Source organism: Phasianus colchicus, chromosome 13 (genome assembly GCF_987193195.1).
Source record: "Phasianus colchicus chromosome 13, bPhaCol1.hap1.1, whole genome shotgun sequence".
Lineage (NCBI taxonomy): Eukaryota > Metazoa > Chordata > Aves > Galliformes > Phasianidae > Phasianus > Phasianus colchicus.
The window spans coordinates 18,332,448-18,352,547 of record NC_143448.1 but is presented as its reverse complement, the minus strand read 5'-3'; the positions used below and the strand labels follow the sequence as shown (position 1 = coordinate 18,352,547).

Sequence of the window (20,100 nt, the reverse complement as noted above, 5' to 3'; positions counted from 1 at the left end):
TAGATCCACTTTGGTGATGAGACAAAGCCTATGGATAGTAAACATTCCTCCAGCTTTTAATTGTATCTATGCAAGTTGGGGCTGAGGCTTTTATACAAAAGATTGCAAGAAGCATGCCCTGCAGCTGCCCGTGCTGTTTCTTGTTACGTTGGCAGTCAGAAATTCACGTTTCATTATTCAGAAAAATGTTTTACTAAGAGCAAGCTTTGAAGGAAAGCCGTTGTGCTTCCCTTTCTCAGCCTCTTGTTAACGGAGGGCACGGGGAGTGGAAGGCTGCACTGAAGGAGAGCACGAGAGAATGGGCTGGGAAGGCTGCCAGCATTCTGCACCTCTAAATCACATCAAGCACATGGCGGGGATTAATCAGGCATCTTAACGTTAGCTGGAGGGTTGTTACAACACAATTATGTTTTACGGGCCTCTCGCTCTCTAATCTTTGATTTCATCCTCAGCCAAACGGTGAATGCTGAGGCTGGGTGGGCACGGCAGGTCGGTGCGATGCAGCCTGGCTGTTCTGCTTTGGTTGTGGAATCACAGAATGGCCTGGGTTGAAAAGGACCACAGTGATCAATGATTTCAATCCCCTGTTATGTGCAGGGCCACCAACCAGCAGCCCAGGCTGCCCAGAGCCACATCCAGCCTGGCCTTGAATGCCTGCAGGGATGGGGCATCCACAGCCTCCTTGGGCAACCTGTTCCAGTGCCTCACCACCCTCTGGCTGAAAAACTTCCTCCTCATATCCAACCTAAACCTCCTTTTTCCTATCACCATCCACCCTCGTGAACAGCTGTCCCCCCTCCTGTTTATCCGCTCCCTTCAAGTACTGGAAGGCCACAATGAGGTCTCCCTGCAGCCTTCTATTCTCCAAGCTAAACAAGCCCAGTTCCCTCAACCTTTCCTCATAGCAGAGCTGCTCCAGCCCTCTGATCATCTTAGTGGTCCTCCTCTGGCCTTGTTCCAAGCTGGTGGGAGCTGGGTGGGTGGTGAGGCAGCTGACAGGAGAGGCTCTGTTGGCTTCTCAGTTGTCTGAGTGCAGCTATCCCAGCAATGCAGATGTATTTAACTAGAGAGCAGCTAATGCTTTGGCATTTGCTGTTTGCTTCTCTGCATCTCTGTCTGGGTCTCTTTGGTTGCACCAGAAGCAGTCATTCATGCCTGATGTGTATTGATGCATTCAGCAGCTCTGTATGTGCGTTGTGTTTTACGTTGATCCTTTCCCACAGTTAATGACTCTGTAATTAATGATCTGGGTGTCTGATGCTGGGGGTCTGAGAGGCAGGTAATGTGTCCACCCTCAGTGCTCTTGGCTGTCTTGCTTATGAAGTTGGTTGGCTGTAGTTTGCCCTCCCTCTGGTCAGGTGGCACATTTTTCTGTTTCATTCCCAATCAAAATTTCTATGGATGTAGGACTGAACCCTTTGTGCAGATAAACAAAATAAAGCCAAGCTTATGGGAAGTGACCGGAAACCCCCTGGGTGGTTTGTTTGGGGTTTGCACCTTGCTGTTCATCTGCTCTGATAGTGGTGGACAAGGGGCACTTAGGAAACACCTTTCCTATTGTACTGAGGATCAAAGTGACCCCATTTGTCCAGGCTCTCTGCACTGCCTCTGCTTCCTGGCTCCCAGACAAGGCACAGCGTGCTCCGTGCCCACACCTGGCTGCCCCTGATGCTGCTTTTGAGTCTGCTTATTTATTTTTCATCAGCAGATGTTAAGCTGGCAGACGCAGAGGTTGGGAAAATCAGGAGGTGTTTGCACAGGGGCAGGAGAGTGGGGACGTTTTTGATGATATCAGCAGGATGGAGAGGAGGTGGAAAAGGTAACAGAGTCTCATCTGGCCCAGTGCTCAAATGGAGCATCAGAAAGGAGCTGTGCAGTGTGAGTTCTGGGGCTTCCAGAGTCTGCTCAGGAAGATTTTGTCTGATGCAAACGCACCTAGGCAAGTTCCCATGCAGATCAGGGTGCAATAGCAGAGTTTAGGAACACGTGTGGTGGGTTAGCTTGTGAACGCAGCTCCAGCAAACAGCTAAAACTCCTTTGCAGGTTCTGGATGCCTTGAATGCCTCCATAGACCTCATAGTGTGCTGTGTGGGTGCAGATCTGGCAGCGCAGACCCAAAGGAGAAATAACAGCTCTTTGTGAACAGCATTTACAAAGCTTCCCTGCTCTGGGAGAGGCGTTTTCTATAAGACAGAAGGGAGCAATTGAAATAAGCAGCGTCGTAACTCATCCACAGCCAGCAGTGAGAATCAGGAGTGTAACCCATGAGCTTTGGCTTCTCCTTGGACGCTCTGCTAGTGCTAGATTTGCAATGGTGTCCTTCAGACTGTAAGCAGACACCCGTGAGCTGGGCCACCGTGGGATCCAAGTTTAATAGCTGCACAGGGAGAGGAGCAGCGTGAAGGTCGGTGACTGCCATAAGAGAAGCACGAGTGGGCACGTGCTGGGTGCAGCTGTGGGGATGCTCCTGGCCTTAGTGTTCTCCTTGCTGCCTTGTTTTTTGGCCTGTCAGCTGCACTCTCACTCACTTTGCTCAGGAAATGTCTCAAGTGAATACATTTTTTTTGTATATGCAGCACGTGCCTCTTTGGCTCGGCTCTCCCCACAAGGGAGACAGGGTGATACCCTCCCCCCCCTTCCTTGCTGAGTTCTCTAGATGTCTGTATTCCCTCTCCTCGCTGTTTAGGCAAGTTAAAAATAATTATGGTTAACTGCCTTCTGCAATAGGAGATTACTGCACTATTAAACTGGAGCAGACACGACTGGGGTGCAATGAACGTTCTCAGAGGAAGGGTCTGAACATGCAGCGCATGGACCAAAATAGGGCCCTCCTGCTGAAAGGCCCCAGGTGACCCATTGCTCACTGGTGCAATTATCAGAGTCTTGGCAGCTGGCAAGATCAGCAAATGGGGTTTCTGTCACAGCTTGTTACCTTAATTTGGTTAATTGTAGAGCAGAGTGCGGTTCAGCAGCCAGTTCAAACCAGGTTTCAGAGCACCAGGATGCCAGGCACGGGCAGGGCACTGCCTGCTCCCAGCAGCTGGCAGTGGGATGGAATGGATGCAGGAGCTGAGGGGATGAGCAGAGCACGCCCCTGCCTGCAGCCTGGGATGGGTTTGCTCACAAAGCCCTTGCGCAGCCGTTGCCATGCTTGGCAACCTCAGCTGCAAATTTGTACCCGTTGATTTGATCCCACGTCTGCCTAGAGGCTTGAGTTGTGCACGTTTGGGCTGGAAAGGGCAAGATGGAGTGTCTGTCTGGAGCAGAAGTTCATCCCTCTGTTTTGAGCAACAGGGTGGGAAAGCATCTGTGTTAGAGGAAGGAGGTGAGAAGGACTGAGCTGCACCACCCAGCCCAGTATCCCCAGTCTCCAGCCATGGCCCGAGAGCAGTCGCCTGTGGGTGAACCTAAGAACATGGAGGCTCTGCCTGGGACCTTTTTCAGCCTCCAGGTCTTCTGCAGCAAAATGTAGATGTTTCTTCCAAGAGTTAGTCTAACAGCTGCTTGAACCTCGGACTAATTGGTGATGGGGTGGCTGTTAGCAAAGTCAGCTCCAGGTGGGTGCAGTCGGAGCTCACCTGCTGTCTTTTAAAGCTTAGCCCACCTAGAAAGACAGCTGGCATCGCTTTCTGGCAGTCTGTGGTTGGTTGGTTGGTTTGTTGGTTTGTTTTCCCCCAAGATGTGGTGCTGGCTACGTCTGTGACCACACTGCCATGGGGCACAAGTCAGTTTCCATCTCTGGCAGGGCAGGATGGAGCTTTGAAAGGACAGCTCTGAGCTGAGATGTCATCTTCAGAGTAAGAAACCTGCCATTCCCGAGTGGCTGCTGCCTTGTGATGCTGCATTCAGCTGTGCTGTTCTCCCCTTCTGGTCAACTGTGCCAGCTCAGCCCTTCCCTGATGGCACTGCACACAGCCTGGGGAGACACAGAGTGAAACCTGCAGGTGTGACAGAAGAGTGACTGTGAGAACAGAGGGTCAGCAGGTCTTTGAGAGCAGACATCCCAAAGGCTGTTTGAAATGCCCACGGAGCTCTCCTATGCCATCAGCATGTGATTCCAGCAACTAATTAAAATCCCTGTTAACGAAAAGTGTAGCTTATTCCCATAACAAAAGACCTGGAAAGAACTAGACTGGTAATTATTCAGGAGGTGCTGAAAATAAACTAAGGAGAGCTGAGGCTGTGGGATGGATGGAGCAGAATGCAATACCATGCACACCCACCTCAGCTCCGTTGTTCAGAGCCAGGCCAGGGCATTAATGCTACATTAAGATGATGTGACTGAACTCATAAACCAGGAATTAAGGTTAAACTTTGCAGCGTTGCATCAGTCTGCATTTCCACACAGCTCTCCTGTTTCAGTTCCTTGTTTCATTCAGGAACAGGCAGCTGGGCCCTGCTTTGTGGCCTCCGTCAGCTTGTTGGCTGATGTTAGACAGGTCACAGTGCTGCCTGATCTCTGCTTCCCTCTTTTCCTCTGCCCCCTCCCCTGCTTTTGTACTTGTTTTCGTAATGCTGCTCCCAGCTGCAGATGTGTAGCAAAGGAGGGCGCTGAGCTCTGGGTGGGACTCAGCAGGAGGGAGAAATGGGGTGAAGAGGGGCAGTGCCTGGGATGAAAAGGATGGAGCAAGAGATGCAATGCTGTCACATGTAGGACAGCTCTGTGTCACAGCTTCACGTCACTGGCATGGGTTTGGAGCAGTGTCTAGCAAAACCCCACAAAGGGAAGCACCCCCAGCAGACCAGAGCCTGGCCCTTTCTCACTGCTGGGAACGTAGTGCTGTATGTTTAAAGGTGCTGAAGGCATCCTTGTTGTCTACCTTCACAAACGGAGCTGTTGGTGGCACAGGAGGGTGAAACTTCCCAGTGTGAGGGGGGAAGAAAGTACTGCCAGAGTTAAAAACACCTCGTATCGTTCATACCCTGTTTTTTCCCCACCTGCAGGGCTGGGCACCCTGTGCTAAGAGCAGAAGGGTTAAGCTGCAGGCGCTGCTGACTGCCATGTGATGCAGTGGCTTGGGCGATTAGCAAAGATCTGTGCCCTAAGAGGAATCACATGGGCTGATGGGGCTCCCTGCCTGCAGCCAGGGCTCCGTGGCTGCAGACTGGATGCAGGTGTGGTGCTGAGCCCTGCTTGCTCCCCTTCCTTCCTCACTGAGGGCACCAAAGGGAGCGTGACTTCACCAACGGGGCAGGCACGGAGCCTCCACATCAAAAGGCAGGGAACAAAACAGCTGCAGAGCGTTGTGAAGCAAAATAAATAAACCCTTGGCTGCACTGGGGGAGTTGTGACCAAGTATACAATCAAGTCCTCTATTAATGGCTTCTTGTTTCAAAAGCCAGCTCCATAACAGGAACTTTGGATCCTCGAGCCCTGAAGGAGCTAACTTCTGATATTCAAGCCCTAAAAAAGCTAACTTCCCACAATCAAAGCCATTGCCACAACCCTCTGCTTTATCAGGTGGAACTGGAGGAAATCCTGGGGTTTTTATCGAACGAAAGCAGCTTTCAGTTGAGAGAACAATGCAACCATATCTGTTTGCTTAGCATCTTCCAGCAGGAAGGCCCCCAGAGTGTTTTCTTCATGAGGAGATAGCTGGGAGATTACCTTGGTGATAGCACGTTGTTGTGTGAGAAAGTCTGACTGCTTGCTAATGGCCTGCTGCTCAGCAGGGCAGATCTGGGCCCGATTATTTGGTGCATTACTCCCAACTGAATCAAGCAGTGTAAAACTGGAGGAGTCAGCGCAATCTGAGTGGGTGCAGGTGCTCTCCAACGCAGCACCAGAGTGCATCAGTGTGATCATCGGGTGTCTGGCATCAATCCTTTCCTCTTGTTTGCCTCTGTAGGTGATGTGACGAGCCTGACCCCTGAGCACTCCTTTGAAAACACAAAAGTGGGCGTGGGGAACATCGTGCTGGCTTTGTACAGTGGTCTTTTTGCCTATGGAGGATGGTAAGATGCAGCCCTCTTCCTTTTCTTAGTGTTAAACACTCCAGTTTGTTCTGTTTGTCCCTAGGCTGTGTTTGCAAGAGCATCATCCAGGATCTTCCCACTCTTTGTTGTTACCAGGGCAGTGAGGCAGATGGATGCTCTGGGTTCCCCTAGTAATGTTAGTAGTCATTTCTCACGTGCAATTTCCAGCCACCTTACTGAAGCAGAAAGGCAGCAGATGATGAATTGCTTGAGTTATCTCCTGAGAGGAAAGCAGGAGGGTGGAATCCTCTAGCAGAGACTGACTGCATGCTTATAGATGAGTTTAGGTATGGCAAAGCAGGAAGACTGCTTTGGCAGCACCAAACTCCTGGAGGACATCGCTATCAGCCCCTTTGAGCGCTGAGCAGCCCAAGGAGCTGCTCAAATTGCAGTGAAAGCCATCACACTGCCCAGAGGCTGACCCTGCACCAGCCCTGAGCCTGCAGCCAGCTCTCCTTTCCTCTTGCAGGGCAGCTGGCAGCGTGGTGTGCAAATTACAGCAGCCAGGGCTGGCACTTCTGCAGGTTTGCAACTAGGCATCACCCACTGTCAGTTTTACAGCAAGATCTGGTTTCTATCCCACCTAAAACTCCCCTGTAGACAGGTAGGGGTGAAGGGCTTTATTTACTAACCTGAGTTCATCGCTGTTCTTTTCACGTTACAGGAATTACTTGAATTTTGTTACAGAAGAGATGATAAATCCCTACAGGTGGGTGACTTCCCTGGGAGGGAAACTTCTTTGTGGCTGTCCCTGTGTGTGTTGTTATGGGTTGTTCCTCAGCCCAGAAGCCTAAGTCTCTTTCTAGGGAAACAGGTTAATGGCGTTGTTGTGCCTTGGATTAAGGGAAGGGGAATAATAATCTCTGCCTGAGAAGGGCTGTTGCTTACATTGGATTCCTGTGCTGCTGATATTATCTGCGTTGTTGGAGAGTCCTATTTCCTTGGCATGGCACCTCTCTGAATTATAGGCAAGGAAGAGGCACTTACAGCTTTATTGCTTTATTGTGTAAACTCCCACAACAATGTGCAGGCATGCATTTGTCATGTGCTCTTCCTGTTCTGTCGAGCAACAGGCTGCTTTCTGCACTGCTCGTGCCATTCAGGGCAGTGCCAAGGGAGCTGGAGAGGTGAGGATGGGCTGCACCAAGGCAGAGCATCACTGATAGATCCATTCTGCCTGTAGGGAAGGTGCAGCCCTCCCATCAGCATAGGCTTTGGGATCAGAGCCCGCTCCTGGCTGGCCCCAGTGGAGATTAGTGCCTGCTGGGAGCTAAGATTGGTGTGCTGTTTTCTTGACAAACACAGTTAAAGGAAGTTTTCGCAGTCTGCAGTTATTTTCTTGTCTTCTGGATGCAGCCATGGCGTTTGAGTCTTGCCACCTGTGACTCTGGACCAATTATATGGGGAATCGAGCAGGGTTTCCTCTTTCAGTTTCTGCTCGCAGATGAGGTTAGGCTGCTGGGAAAAGCACGTTTTTACCAACGCAGCCTCACCTTTGCAGCTCCACTCAACCCATGGCTGAACTCATTTTGTCTGAACTCAAGCAGCTGCATAGAATTAGAGCTTAAAAACAGCCAACTCAACCCCTGCTCTTTCCATCCCCCACAAAGAAGCCACCAGCACAAATGCACGTCCTTTGTCCAAAGAGGATGACTGTGCTAATGCTACCAAGAGCTGTGAGGTTTTAGTTTTACTTGATTGCCTTGATGGTGACCGTGGATTACTGCTTGCCCAGACAGCCAGAGCCTCCCTCCGTAAGAAAAACCCCTTCTGCCATCATCCTTCACTCTGTCAGCCCCAGGCTGTTCCTGTTTTTGGAGGAAAGCGGTGTGACTGAGATGGTGTGTATGCTGGAGAGCCACGGAGGAGCAGAATGGCTCCTGCCAGCTCTAAGTGAGTGCAGGAGGGCTGCAGCGTGAGCCTTCAGCACTCCCTGTCAGCAGCTGCCTCCTGAGCTCGAGCTGCGTTACAATTGATGTTTTTCTTCCTAGAAACCTGCCTCTGGCTATCATCATCTCACTACCTGTAGTCACTTTGGTTTATGTGCTGACAAACTTGGCTTACTTCACAACCCTGTCCACGGAGCAGATGCTGACGTCCGAAGCTGTGGCTGTGGTAGGTGCATTTCTGATGTGACTCATCCTGCTTCCAGGGCTGGTTAAATTGAACTTACAATCTCTGCATACATCTCCTGCTTTGTCCCTCGTTGATCGTGGCTGCTTATAAAAACAACAACAACAACAAAAAAAAGCTGTTGTTTGACGGGAAATAAAGAGCAACTGTGACGGAGCAGGGAAGAATAGCATGATACCAGGGGGATTAATCACACATGGGGGAAGGGGAGTCAGTTAACACTGCTCTTCGTTCAGAAATAGCCCAGGTTGCTGCTGCTGGCCCCATGACTTATCATCAGTTACCGGAACGTGATATTTATGGGAAAAGGTCATTCAGACAATAGTGGACTGAACTGTTCTCTCTCTCTGTATCTTCCTTGTTACAATTAAGAAAGCAAAAAAGAATACCCCCATTAATTAAAATGTCAGAAATTAAATTAAAAGGTCAGAAATCTGATTGCTTCAGAAATTGGTGGCGTGGCGTGACCTTGCAAAACAGAGTGTGACCAGGATTGTTTGGTGCTTTAGGGGGAATCTCCTGACCCAGGATGGTCTGTGTGGGCCATCAGGTGACAGCTCCATCCTTTGGGTCAGCACAGAGCTCCAGCCTGCAAGCACACCGTGTGGCAGGAGGGCTGAAACTAGATGATCATTATGGTCCTTTTCAACCCAGGCCATTTTATGATCCTGTGATTCTATGAAATAGCAGCCTGCATTGCGTTACTCTAATTGTGTTCCTTTGTCAAAATCAACGTGACTTGATGGTGTAGGACTGCAGTGTGAGCGAGTTTGTAATTCAAAGCTACGACTCATGTCACTGTGTTTGTAATTGCTGTGTTTCAGTGTCCTCACTCAGCTCCATGCCTGCAATTAGCAATATCCGAATGGCTGAATCTACTTCCATTTGGCTGCGAGCTTTTGGGTAACTGTTCCAATAAATCTGGCCTCTCAGTTCTCAGGGAAAGAGTTAACTGTTCAGATTTCTGCAAATGTTAAAGCTTTGTAGGCAACCATGAGTTCTTTTGGGCGTTTGGGTGTGATGTACTGTTCTTCTTGACCCCATTTAGGACTTTGGGAATCATCACCTTGGTGTCATGTCCTGGATCATACCTGTCTTTGTGGGCTTATCTTGCTTTGGATCCGTTAATGGATCCCTCTTCACCTCTTCCCGGTACGTTTCTTGCTGAGTTTTGTGGGCTTTGTTTACAAGCAGTGCTCGATGCCTCTGGGTTTGGAACAGTTGTCCTCCCCAGAGCAGCTGTGGGTGGACACAAAGTCTGAAGGGTCTGGAGGCCACGTGGGGAATGACAGAAACAAAAATAAGGCCTTAAAACCATATCTGATTTAAAAAGAGAGCCTGCAGTCATCCGAGTCTTCTGTTCCTCAAGCGAAGCCATGTTGAAGTTAATTAAAACATAAACAAACAGAGGCTTGGAGCTCATTGGCATTGCCTGAGAAAGTGGGTGTAATGAAAACCAGAAACTTACGAAACTTCAAGGCTGAGAACTCCTCCAGAGCGAGGAGAAAGGCTGGGGCAGGACATGGGCTGAGGAGGCTTAGGTCTGATGCATCTCCCCCAGGTTATCTTAGGAAAGTCACTTAACTGTTTGCTCTGGAAAGGAGGACAGAAATGCATCTTTTTGGGCTATTCCTACCCACAAGACAGCCCCCAGCCCAAGCTGAAGGTTGTGGTGCTGATAACTGCTCTGTGTCCCTCAGGCTGTTCTTCGTTGGCTCCCGAGAAGGACACCTACCTTCAATTCTCTCCATGATTCACCCGAGGCTTCTCACTCCTGTTCCATCCCTCGTCTTTACGGTAAGCCCTGGGGTGTGTGATTGGTATTGAGAAAAGGGTTGGGGATGGGATGCCAATGAATCATTTGGAGGAGGACTCCAAGTGCAGCCATTTCTGCTTGCTGCTGTGAGAGGGAATAGGTCCTTCTTCTCATCATATCTTATATTCCACTTCTGTTTAGTAATCATTCCAAGCACCATTTGAAAATAGCTTAAATAAGTAAAAAAAAAAAAACCAACCTGATTCTTGGCAGACAACTCTCACATTCGTTGCTTTAATACATGAGGTTTTGCCTACCTTTCCCTTTGCTAATGGCTTTATTTTTTTCTGGATGCAGTGTGTCATGACCCTGCTCTACGCCTTCTCCAATGACATTTTCTCAGTCATCAACTTCTTCAGCTTCTTCAACTGGCTGTGTGTGGCCCTGGCCATCATAGGCATGATGTGGCTGCGTTACAAGAAACCTGAGCTGGAAAGGCCCATCAAGGTATGAGCAGTGCAGGAACTGTTTCAGGTCTTCTCAGTGCTGGGCTATTTCATTTGTGCTCAGAGAAAACATGGGAAATAGCTCCTTCAAACCAGTCAGAGGCTTCAGCTGCTTTTCCTGTATGGAAAAGGGAGTGGAATTGGAAACACATTGCCACCAGGAGAAAAGCTGTGGAAGCACGAGCTATGTAGTTAACACAGATACATCACAATTTGCCAACAGAGAATGGGTGCACTCGCTATTCAGGAGGTGAGGAGCTGTTGTGGCCATGAGAGCCTGGGGATGAAGGATGCTCTGGGTGGCAGAGATGTGGGGTGGCCAGCACAGAGCTCTCCAGTGACCAACATCCTCCCCAGGCTGTGGCTCTCAGTGAAACGCCCTGTACCATCGTGGAATTCACTTAAAATGATTTAATAAAGTCGACAAACCCATGCCTGCAGAAATGAGAACTCTGTTCTATTTGTCCTTGGCCAGCTTGGCAGCGCAGCATCCCAGCTGGGAGGAGGCCAAGACCATGTCAGCCACAAGCATGTCTGCCTTCCTTATGGGAATGTTTCTCACTCATCCCCCAGAGCACACGCAGGTCTCTGCCAGGCAACAGGGGGCCAGAGAGAAACAAACTCTCAGACCTGTATTGATGCCTTCCCAGAGTAACTCTTTCTATAGTTTGTGCTGTGTCTGCTGCTGCATTTGGTGCTGCCAGTTCAGATGTTTTTAATAAGGAATCGTTCAAGAATTGTTTTCCCTCTTCCCCTGGTATAAGTTCTTACCTGTTCTTTGGTCTGTGTTTAGGTGAACATCTGCCTGCCCATTTTCTTCATCTTGGCTTGCTTGTTTCTCATTGCTGTTTCCTTCTGGATGACACCAAAGGAATGCGGGATCGGCTTTGCCATCATCTTCAGCGGGATTCCTTTTTATTTGTTTGGGGTCTGGTGGCAAAACAAGCCCAAGTGGATCCTCCAGGGCATCTGTAAGTATTGCCAGGGCAGAGCAGGGGTGCAGCTTTGGAATAGCAGTGCCTCCGGTGAGCATGCTGCAGCTAGCAGCACTGGCTCTTGTTGTGCAGTGAGGATTCCCATTGCCTTGGCTCTGATCGATGCTTTCAGCGCCAACAAGTTTTAGCTTGACGATTACCTTATCTATCAAGCACCTACAGTGCACCTTGGCTTGTGATAATTGCAAAATTTGGGCCAAATATCTGCGGTGGAGGGTAACTCAGTGAGCACGTTGCTGCATTCTGCCCCTCGTAAAAGCACAGGGTCGAGCCTTTGCCAGCAGAGAATAGCTCTGGAGTGGTGCTGGGAGGGAAAAGTAATAACAGCTCAGCAGTCTGAGCACAGTTGGCCTAAATTTGACTGCTGTCAGATCAGAATTAGTCCCACTTCATCGCTCGGCCAGCGCTAACATCTATTCCAGTCAAAGCTCCCTTTGACATCCAAATGTGACAGCAGAGCCAGGGGAGGAGAAAACCCTTTGTCCCCTGGACGTTTTCTCTTATGAGGCTTATTTTTAAGGCATCTTTGGGTAAGGTTTTCCAACAGGGTGAATTTTGAAGGGCTGGAAAGGCTGTGCTTGGCACATGCAACTGCTGTCTGAACAACTGCATCAAGAAAGTCTGTCTGTGTTGCTCAAGCACTGAGGTCTCCCATCTGTCTCCCAGCCCTCATGCAGCAGGCTGACCCAGAAAAGCAGACGTGTAGAAATGCCCAGCCTCAGCTGGGTGCTTTTTATGAAGAAGAAAAAGATGTTCAGCAGTGCTCAGCACTCGTAATTCTTTATTTCTAACTTTTTTTCCTCACTTTTTTATTATTCTGAGTATTAGGCACAATTCCTGGAACAGCCATTATTGCTGTGCCCAGGTGGTAAATTACTGTATTAATTAATTCCTCCTCACCAACAGCTTTTAAGGATAAGACAGAAAATCTCTAGGAACACATAGTGATAATCCTGCAAACCATTACAAATGTGAACTTTAAATGTGTATGTGAATATGCATTGTGAATAATTTGATCACCTCCAACTAATCTGAGTTTGACTCCGCTTTGCGTGCATGTAGAACTGCTGCTAGTTTTCCTTGGCAAGACTGCTTTGTGGCATCCAGACAGGGAAGCAGCAGAAAGGTGTGCTTGGATAGCAGCCACCATAATGAATGCTGGGAAAATAAAGAGGTCTAAAGAAGGTTGCATGCATGTATTGCTAAGGTTTTCCAAATTGGAAGGAAACGCTTTGGCCTGTGCCCCTTCCTGCTATTGTGCCTGACTCTGTTTGGACTGCTTACAGCTCTGGCATTCAAATGCAGTTACTGTGTCATCATGCAAGTAGAAACTGGTGCCGAGTGGTTCCAGGGCAGTGCAGCATCCATCTGCAGGAGCAAAGCTCCAGCTCTTATGTGCTCGAGTTCTAGGCAGGAATGGAGAGCAGCCTGTGGTTTGTTTGCTCTCAGGCTTTATGCCGTGCTTGGACTAATCCTGCTCAGAACTGCAGTGGGTTGGCTAGGAGCGTGCTCTGCTTCGTCTGAGGCAAAGAATCGCGAACTGAGAGCAAGATAAACATGCTGGGCTCTCTGTATGCAATCTCTTTGACCCATACTTTGCTTTTTCTCCCATAGTCCACGCAACAGCCATGTGCCAGAAGCTGATGGAGGTGGTTCCGCAAGAATCGTAAGCGGGAAAAGCAGAGACGTTCAGCTCGAGGAAACGCACAATACTGTTTTAAGACGACACAAGGAGAAAAACACTTCTGACCCTTCATCAATAAAACCTAAGCACTGGAGCACCCTGTCAGAACTTCTTCATGTCTGACACGGTGCCGCCTGCTCTGCCTTGCCTCCTCCAGCCCTCCTGCTGCCGCCTGAGAAGTTCTCGGTACGAACGTGGGCCAGGAAGAGGAATTCCTGCTGGCGACTTCTTGTGCATCCAGTCAGCCTGTGTGTGTGTGTGTGTGTGTGTGTGTGTGTGTGTGTGTGTGTGTGTGTGTGTGTGTGATGCTGAGGGCCGTACCTCAGTTCTGTGTGGGCTTACTAAGATGAGTGATGAGCCTAATCAACCTGCCCTGCCTGGTCAGGGGGTGGATGAGAAGGAAGGGTTGTCTGAAGGTTTGGGCTGGTGCTGGCTCTCACGCACGTGCAAGCTCACGCCTAAATCTGTGCTACTGGTGCTTTGTGTTCTGTCCAGGGAGTGCCACTGGTGGTGATGGATAGAGGCGAGACAAGGCAGAGCAGAACTAGTGTCAGAGAAATGAGAATGAGGAGGCCTCGTCTGACTTGGCTGTCAGGTCCCCAGCTGTTGTGTGGCTGTAGCTCTCAGCTCCAAACCATCTCCTGCTGTTGAGCCAGTTCGCTGGGATGCCCTTCTCAAAAATGCCCACCCTGAGCCCTGTGTGATAGCACTGGGATGGAGCCGGCCCTGTTGCTCCCAGGGAACTGCAGGAGGTCGGTTCCTTAGCTTGCTCACCCTTGTTTTCATGTAGATGTCATCCAACGTGGGGTGAGCCCTGCTTTGCCCTGTCCTCGCCCTCAGGGTGATCAATATGCCCCTAAGCCAACGACAAAGATGATATATGGGTGGGATTCTCCTGGTTTGTTCCCTGGGTTCTGCATGGAAGGTAGGACCAACTGGGTCTGGGGAGTAGAAGAGGGCACACAGCCCAAATGGCTGGGCCTGCTTTAATCCTGGTCTGCTGTTTTGCTCAAGGAAGCCAGGACTAGAGGCTTCTTGAACAAGAGGCTCATATTGCCTCTGCACTCCAGGTGATAGTCAATTGGAAATCAAATGCATCTTTTCCCCACCAGTAAGCTGCACTTGTCTCTGTTACAATCTTCTTTGTGCTTGTGCTTCAGAAAATGGTTGTTGATTCTTTTTTTTCTCTACCATACTTTTGTAAATTAAGCTGTTTGGAAGCTGGCATCCTCCAAGAGCAATCACTATCTACTGGATTCTCCTCTTAGCATAGAGTCATTTTGGAGAAGAGGCATTAAGGACACCAATGGTACTACTAGCTCGTGCTTTGTCCTTTTAAGAAGCTCTTCAGCAAAAAAAAGCATTTATGTTGTAGCACGTGGGCAGCTTCTGTCCCAGCGTGTGTGGCAGTGACCACAGCTATGCCCCACGTGTCTACGTGCAGCTCCTTGCTTTGCCAGGCATGCATCTTTGCTTTAAGGCAGAAGTAGGTGAGACAATCATCGCGCTGAAACCTGTGTGGTCACACTGCTTATTTCATGGCAATACAGTGCAGAGATACCCAGCCCAGCTCTGCTATGCTTCACGTGTGTCAACACAGAGCTCTGCTTGAGCTGAGTTAACCTTTGGAGAATTGCAGCTGGTTGGGGTATGTCTGCAGTGCAGAAGTACCCAAAGTTCTGGCCAGTGCATGGCTGTTCAGGGACCTACGTGCAATGAATCAGAGCATCTCAGAGCCAGTGCCCACGGAGAGACATTTGCATAGATAAGGTTGTGAGCTATATAAATCCTGAACTCAGTTTCCCCTCTTTACGAGGAGTCCTCTTCCAGCTGAGATGTTTTTGCAGGGTGGCGATGGGAGCTCGCTCCTTATGGGCCTGCTTCATGGAGAAAAATCTGTCTCTCCCCTTTGGTCTCGGCAGTTTTTGGCTGAGGTGGTCTCAGGACTGGTTTCCTGCAGGGCCTGGATTGAACTTAGGGACTCTCAGTGCTAATGATATAAACCAGCAGAATTAAGTCGAGTACTGATTTATGTCAGATTTAACTTGCATCACAAGACCAATCCACAGAGAGCTCAGAAATGGGTCCAAGTCTCCCAGACGTGTGGGGATTGCTTGGTTTGGGGCATATCTCTTAATGAGTTTCATCAGTGATGAAGACCATCAATAAACAATATCCTCTTGGTGACCCTTTCACACTGGTTTTACAGAGGAGATGTCACACTGAGATTTATTTTTTTATTAACTGATCTTAATTAAAACCTTAACTCGCTCGCTTGCTTTTTAAGAACGTTGATTATTTTCTACTTGCTGCTAAGGATCTTTCTGTTGTGCTACTAAACCTGCTGCCTCTGGCATTGACGTTGCACGTTGTGTGCTGACCTTGTTTCCACAGCAGTAGAGGTATAGGGAGAAACCCAACCAGGCACCAGCACAAATTCACACAACTTTTGTATTGGACCAGCTCACATCTCAGCCCTCCCAAAGCCTGATTTCTTCTATCCCTGATTCACAGAGGCTGCTGGAGCTTGGTGGCATGGCTGGTAGAGAAGGCTTTTACACTAGAGAGCTGGGAGGTGATAAATAAGGAGATAAGACCAAATTTCATTTCAACAAGAAAATGTGACTAAAGCCATTTCTCCAAGGGGTGAAAGCTGAAAGTGGCCGTGGCTCTGTAGTTGTATCCCTGTGAGCATTACCAGGCAGTGGCTGCTGTACAAAGCTCAGCCCTGAGCCTTGCTGCTCTTCATGAATCTTGGTTGTGAGTCTTTGGAGTCCCAGCACTGTGGGTGTTATGGAACAGCATCCCGTGGGATTCAGGAGGCTGCAGCCCATGGCTTTGCTTCAGGTTCCTCTTCCTGAGCATGAACCTGCTCTGGTAAACAAACCATTGTGTTCCAGCAGTTCCATCTGCACACAGCTGAGTTCAAAGGGGCTCCAGTGCTTGCACAAACTTTCAAGACCTGTTGGGTGGAAGCTGGTGCAGAGTGGCTTTGTTCTGTGTGCTGAGCACCATGGGGAGAGCTGTGCGGTGCTGCTGGCCCTGCAGGAAGGTTTCCTCTGTTTGCTGCTGCCTGAGCCTTTAGCCATGGCCACAGTGCTCTCAAGCTTTAATAACAATCCAAAAGGAAGCAAACAGCTGGGTGCTGTCCTTACACAACACGCTGGCTGTCTGGGTGGGACAGCAGCTTGTGCACAGCCTTGTTCCCAAAGACATCCAAAGGAAAGGCACAGCACAGCCAGACCCTGCTGGGATTTTGCCTTAGGAAACTGCTGGAGCCACGCTGCAGCTGGAGAAGGGTGGCCTGGGAGCTGTGCTGAGAGTCAGCACCTCCCCAGAGCCCTGCGTTACAGTCCCATGTCTGTCCATGGTGTGGATGGGAGGTGGTCCTGTGATGGTTGAGCCCTCAGCCCTGAGCTGCCACAGGGCTGTCCTTTGCTGCTTGCTTCAGGAGCGGCCGCAGCCTCACGCTGGCTTTGCCCATAGTGGGAAGTTTCTTCCCAGTTTACACAATCCAAACTGGAACTGGCGACAGGGTGGGGGGCTGCACACTGCTCAGGGTCTGCCATAGCCCCTGGCGAGGCACAGCCCTCCCCCCAGCCGTGGTGGTTGGCGATGTCCCTTGGGTTAAGTCATCCCTAAGGAATCGATGTCCAGAGGATTTTCTTTGCTTTGAGCTCCTTGCGTTAGAAGGGGCGATGCTTCCCCCAGCTGCTGAGCATCAACGAGAAAAGGAAAAAAAAAAAAAAAAAGATATTTTTTTAAAATACTGAATTAATTCTGAAGTAGCCTAAAAGAGACTTTATATCTACTATTCCCATTGGTGACACCCATCTCAGTGCAGGCTTCTGGCTGCCACGTGCTGTGTGGTCTCCTGCACAGGGATGGCTTTCACACCCCAAGAGATGTCCCCATTTGTTCAGGGGACAGAGCGGGGCCCATGTCCCCCCCAGAGCCCTGCAGAGAGGGATTGTGGTGGGACGTGGACCCTGTGCTGACCCATGGAACAATGGTGAGAGTCACTGCTGGAGAATGAGCTGACTTTTCCGAGCAACCTGTCTTCTGAAGTTCATATTTTTGTCCTTTATTTTTAAGCAGGAAAGAATTATCTCGACCTCCAGAAAATCTACACCCGTTTTACCTTTTTGTTGCATTTGGTTGCTTTGCAAAAGAAAAGAAAAAAAAAAAATTACTAATTTAAATGTTGCTGTAGATGACGTTCTATTTATTTTTAAGGGGTAAATATCTTTTAAGTCTTAATACTTCTACAGTCGATGCTATTTACAGTGTCTGTGTCCCATTGGCACAGCAGTTCAGTGGCTGGCCGAGCTGCTCTGCCAATGGGAACGCCATCAAACTGCCTTGTAAAACAAAATGTCTCCCACCATGTATTTTTTCTAGTATTTCTTGATTCTTTTATGTCGGTGGTTAACAAACCTGTTCCGTGTTCGGGTTGTTTTATGTTTTGGGTTGTCTGTTTTTTCTGTTTTGTTTTGTCGGTTGTTTTTTAACAAAGAAAGCTGAATTACAACTCTCCCATTGCTGGTCTTTGCCTCCAACTCTTTTCATTTTGCGTAAGGTTCTGTTGTTGGTCCTGAGGCCCCTCTGCCCCTCCTGCTGTCACGTGCACATCCCTGTGTCTGGGTGGGCCTGATGCAGATGAAGGTGATGGGGAATGGGTGATGGGAGGCACGTGGAAAGGTGGAGGTGTGAGGAGTGCCACCATGGGCACCCCTATGGGAGAAGATGGGGCTGAGCTTTCTCATCTGATGCTGTTGCAGACGCCAACAGGGCACAGAATGAAGCTCCAAGCCAGCAGCATGTGAGGCTGCAGTGCTGCTGCACACATCGATATGGGATTTATGCACTGCAGCCAGCTGGGTGGGGGTGGTCAGTGAGTTCCCAAGAGGCAGTTCCTGCTTCAGGAGTGAGTATTGCATCTGCTGCAGAGAGTAATGCTTGGAGAGAGTGGTGGCAGTGCTGCATGGAGCCCTGCAGCCACCTTAGAGCGAACCCAGCTGCTGCATCAACGTTCTGCTTATATATAAGTGAAGGAGGAAGTCAGGGGTGCAGAAATGAGGGCATTTCAGGGCTGTTGTATGCAACCAGGGGCACTTGCTGCGTTAGAGGTGCTCAGTGGAGGTATTAATCTAAGGAAAACATCTCTAAAAGCCAGCGTGGGCAGGGAGCGGAATAGCGTGTGCCACCAGATTTATAAGAGATCCCTCACAAAGTGACAGCTGTGGCCAAAGAAGGAAAACAGAAGAGAGAATAAACCCTGATAAGACACAGCAAACATTGCATTCGCAGTGCTGCCACCAGCACGAGAACGGGATGGGGCTGGAGCCTGCGGGAAGCCGGCTCTGAACAGAGCTGTGCAGACAGGGAAGGTGGCAGTGGAGAAATGACATGAGTTATTTGTGTTGTATTCATTACAGCCTTGCTCAGAGACGTTCCCAAGCCGGAGCTTTGCAGGGAGCGTGTGCAAAGAACTGTGCCAGATGAAGCGTGGTGCTTGAGAGCAAAGCTCCAGCTCTGGGTTTGGAGACTTGGAAAGATCCTGGCAGGCAGGTGCAGCCCAATGCATGGCCCAGTGGTGATGCCCATGGTGTGGGAGGGGGCACACGGAGCGCTGGGATGGGCAAAGGGGGCAGGGATGGCCTGGAGCAGTTGCAAGAAGCTGTGATAGGGGATACAGTGAGCAGAGACAGAGAGAAGAGCGTCCTGGGCAGAAAGACAGCTTTGGGATGGGGTAGGAGCTGGCAGCTTCTGGTGACCCGTGTGAAATCCACAGTGGGCTGCAGTGAGGGATCTCACGTGAAACAAAAAGCAGAATTGCAGTGATGCTCTGTGACATTACTCTGTGCGTCCACCCCGAGCACAAAGCTGCCCCGCTCACCCTGACACAAAGGCAGGAAGAGGTTTCAGCACACTGTGATGTTCATCACACGCTTTGGGGCAGAGGATGTTGGTGAGACCAGAAGTCTGCCCGCACCAAAGTTCAAAAGGAGAGAAGAAAAGGGGCTGTTGTGAAGCACAACAGTGCTGAGGTCCCAGGGCTGGGAGGGCTAAGTGGGATTGGGGCTGAGCTGTGATGGGAGAAGGCTGGGAATGCAGCCCTGGGGCACATCAGACATGAAGATCAACGTTTTCCCATTTCTCTCCCCAAACCCAAAGCAGTATGGAGATGCTGGGGGGTCTGCCACCGAGGATGGATGAAGCAGCATAGCAGTGCCTCTGCAAGCTGGAGGCAAGCCTGGCAAAAAGCATTAACCCAGTCATTTATTTGAAGGTTTGTGTACAAGATGAAAGGTACCAAATAAATGTGTTTGCAGAGGGGAGGAGGCAGCCTGAGGGCAGGGTGAGATGCGCTGGGAAATGTTTCAAGGGCATAAATGGGAAGGAAAGAGAGGAACTGAGGAGGGGTTGTGGCTAGAGTCTCTGAGGGAGGTAAATTAATGCAGCAAAATGAGATCCAGGTGTGAAGAAAATTAACAGGAGTGCTGGTGTTGACCAACTGCCTTGCAGCAAAGTAAAGAGGAGAACAAAATTGTCTCCTTAAAATTGAAGCAATGGAAGTTCTGCTTTTTCTTTAACAAAAAGGAGCCACGAGGAGCTGCTGCCATGTCCCCTAATGAAATAGAGGTGTCTCAGAAGGTTGGAAGCCTGGGTACTCCTCTGGCCATCCAGCACTGTGCTGTGCTCCTGATGCTCTGCTCGCACTGTCATCACTCATCACTTTGTCATCTTTTGGAGCACAGCACAGCACCAGTAGTGCCAGGGACATGCAGGGGGGTAGAAACACACTCACCAGGGCTCTGATAAGAGCAGATGACTGACTTCTAAGGCTGCTGCTGGAAGAGCTGAAGATCTTTACCCATGCTCTGTCCGTGCGTGGTGCCAGTGCAATGCAAGCTGTGAGCCGGGCACCAGCAAACACCTCCCCAGACTGCTGGAAATGAGGTATTGTCTGTAACAGCAGCATGGCAGAACTCACAGCCTGCGGAGCAGCCAGCATCATCCTCACCAAAATGAGTAATAAAAATAAAA

The 20,100-nt window shown here is 49.7% G+C and overlaps 1 protein-coding gene across 1 annotated transcript in view; it reads left to right on the top strand.

Annotated features, from left to right (window-relative positions):
• SLC7A5 (solute carrier family 7 member 5) overlaps nucleotides 1-17,614 on the top strand; it is a 34,630-nt gene extending 17,016 nt beyond the window's left edge. The window contains exons 3-10 of the mRNA XM_031615406.2: nucleotides 5,850-5,955; nucleotides 6,641-6,685; nucleotides 7,968-8,091; nucleotides 9,158-9,261; nucleotides 9,810-9,906; nucleotides 10,223-10,372; nucleotides 11,165-11,342; nucleotides 12,981-17,614. Of these exons, the coding sequence (XP_031471266.2) occupies nucleotides 5,850-5,955; nucleotides 6,641-6,685; nucleotides 7,968-8,091; nucleotides 9,158-9,261; nucleotides 9,810-9,906; nucleotides 10,223-10,372; nucleotides 11,165-11,342; nucleotides 12,981-13,036 (860 nt within the window). The 3' untranslated portion in view covers nucleotides 13,037-17,614. The remainder of the gene's footprint in view (nucleotides 1-5,849; nucleotides 5,956-6,640; nucleotides 6,686-7,967; nucleotides 8,092-9,157; nucleotides 9,262-9,809; nucleotides 9,907-10,222; nucleotides 10,373-11,164; nucleotides 11,343-12,980) is intronic.
• The last annotated feature ends 2,486 nt before the right edge of the window (nucleotides 17,615-20,100 follow it).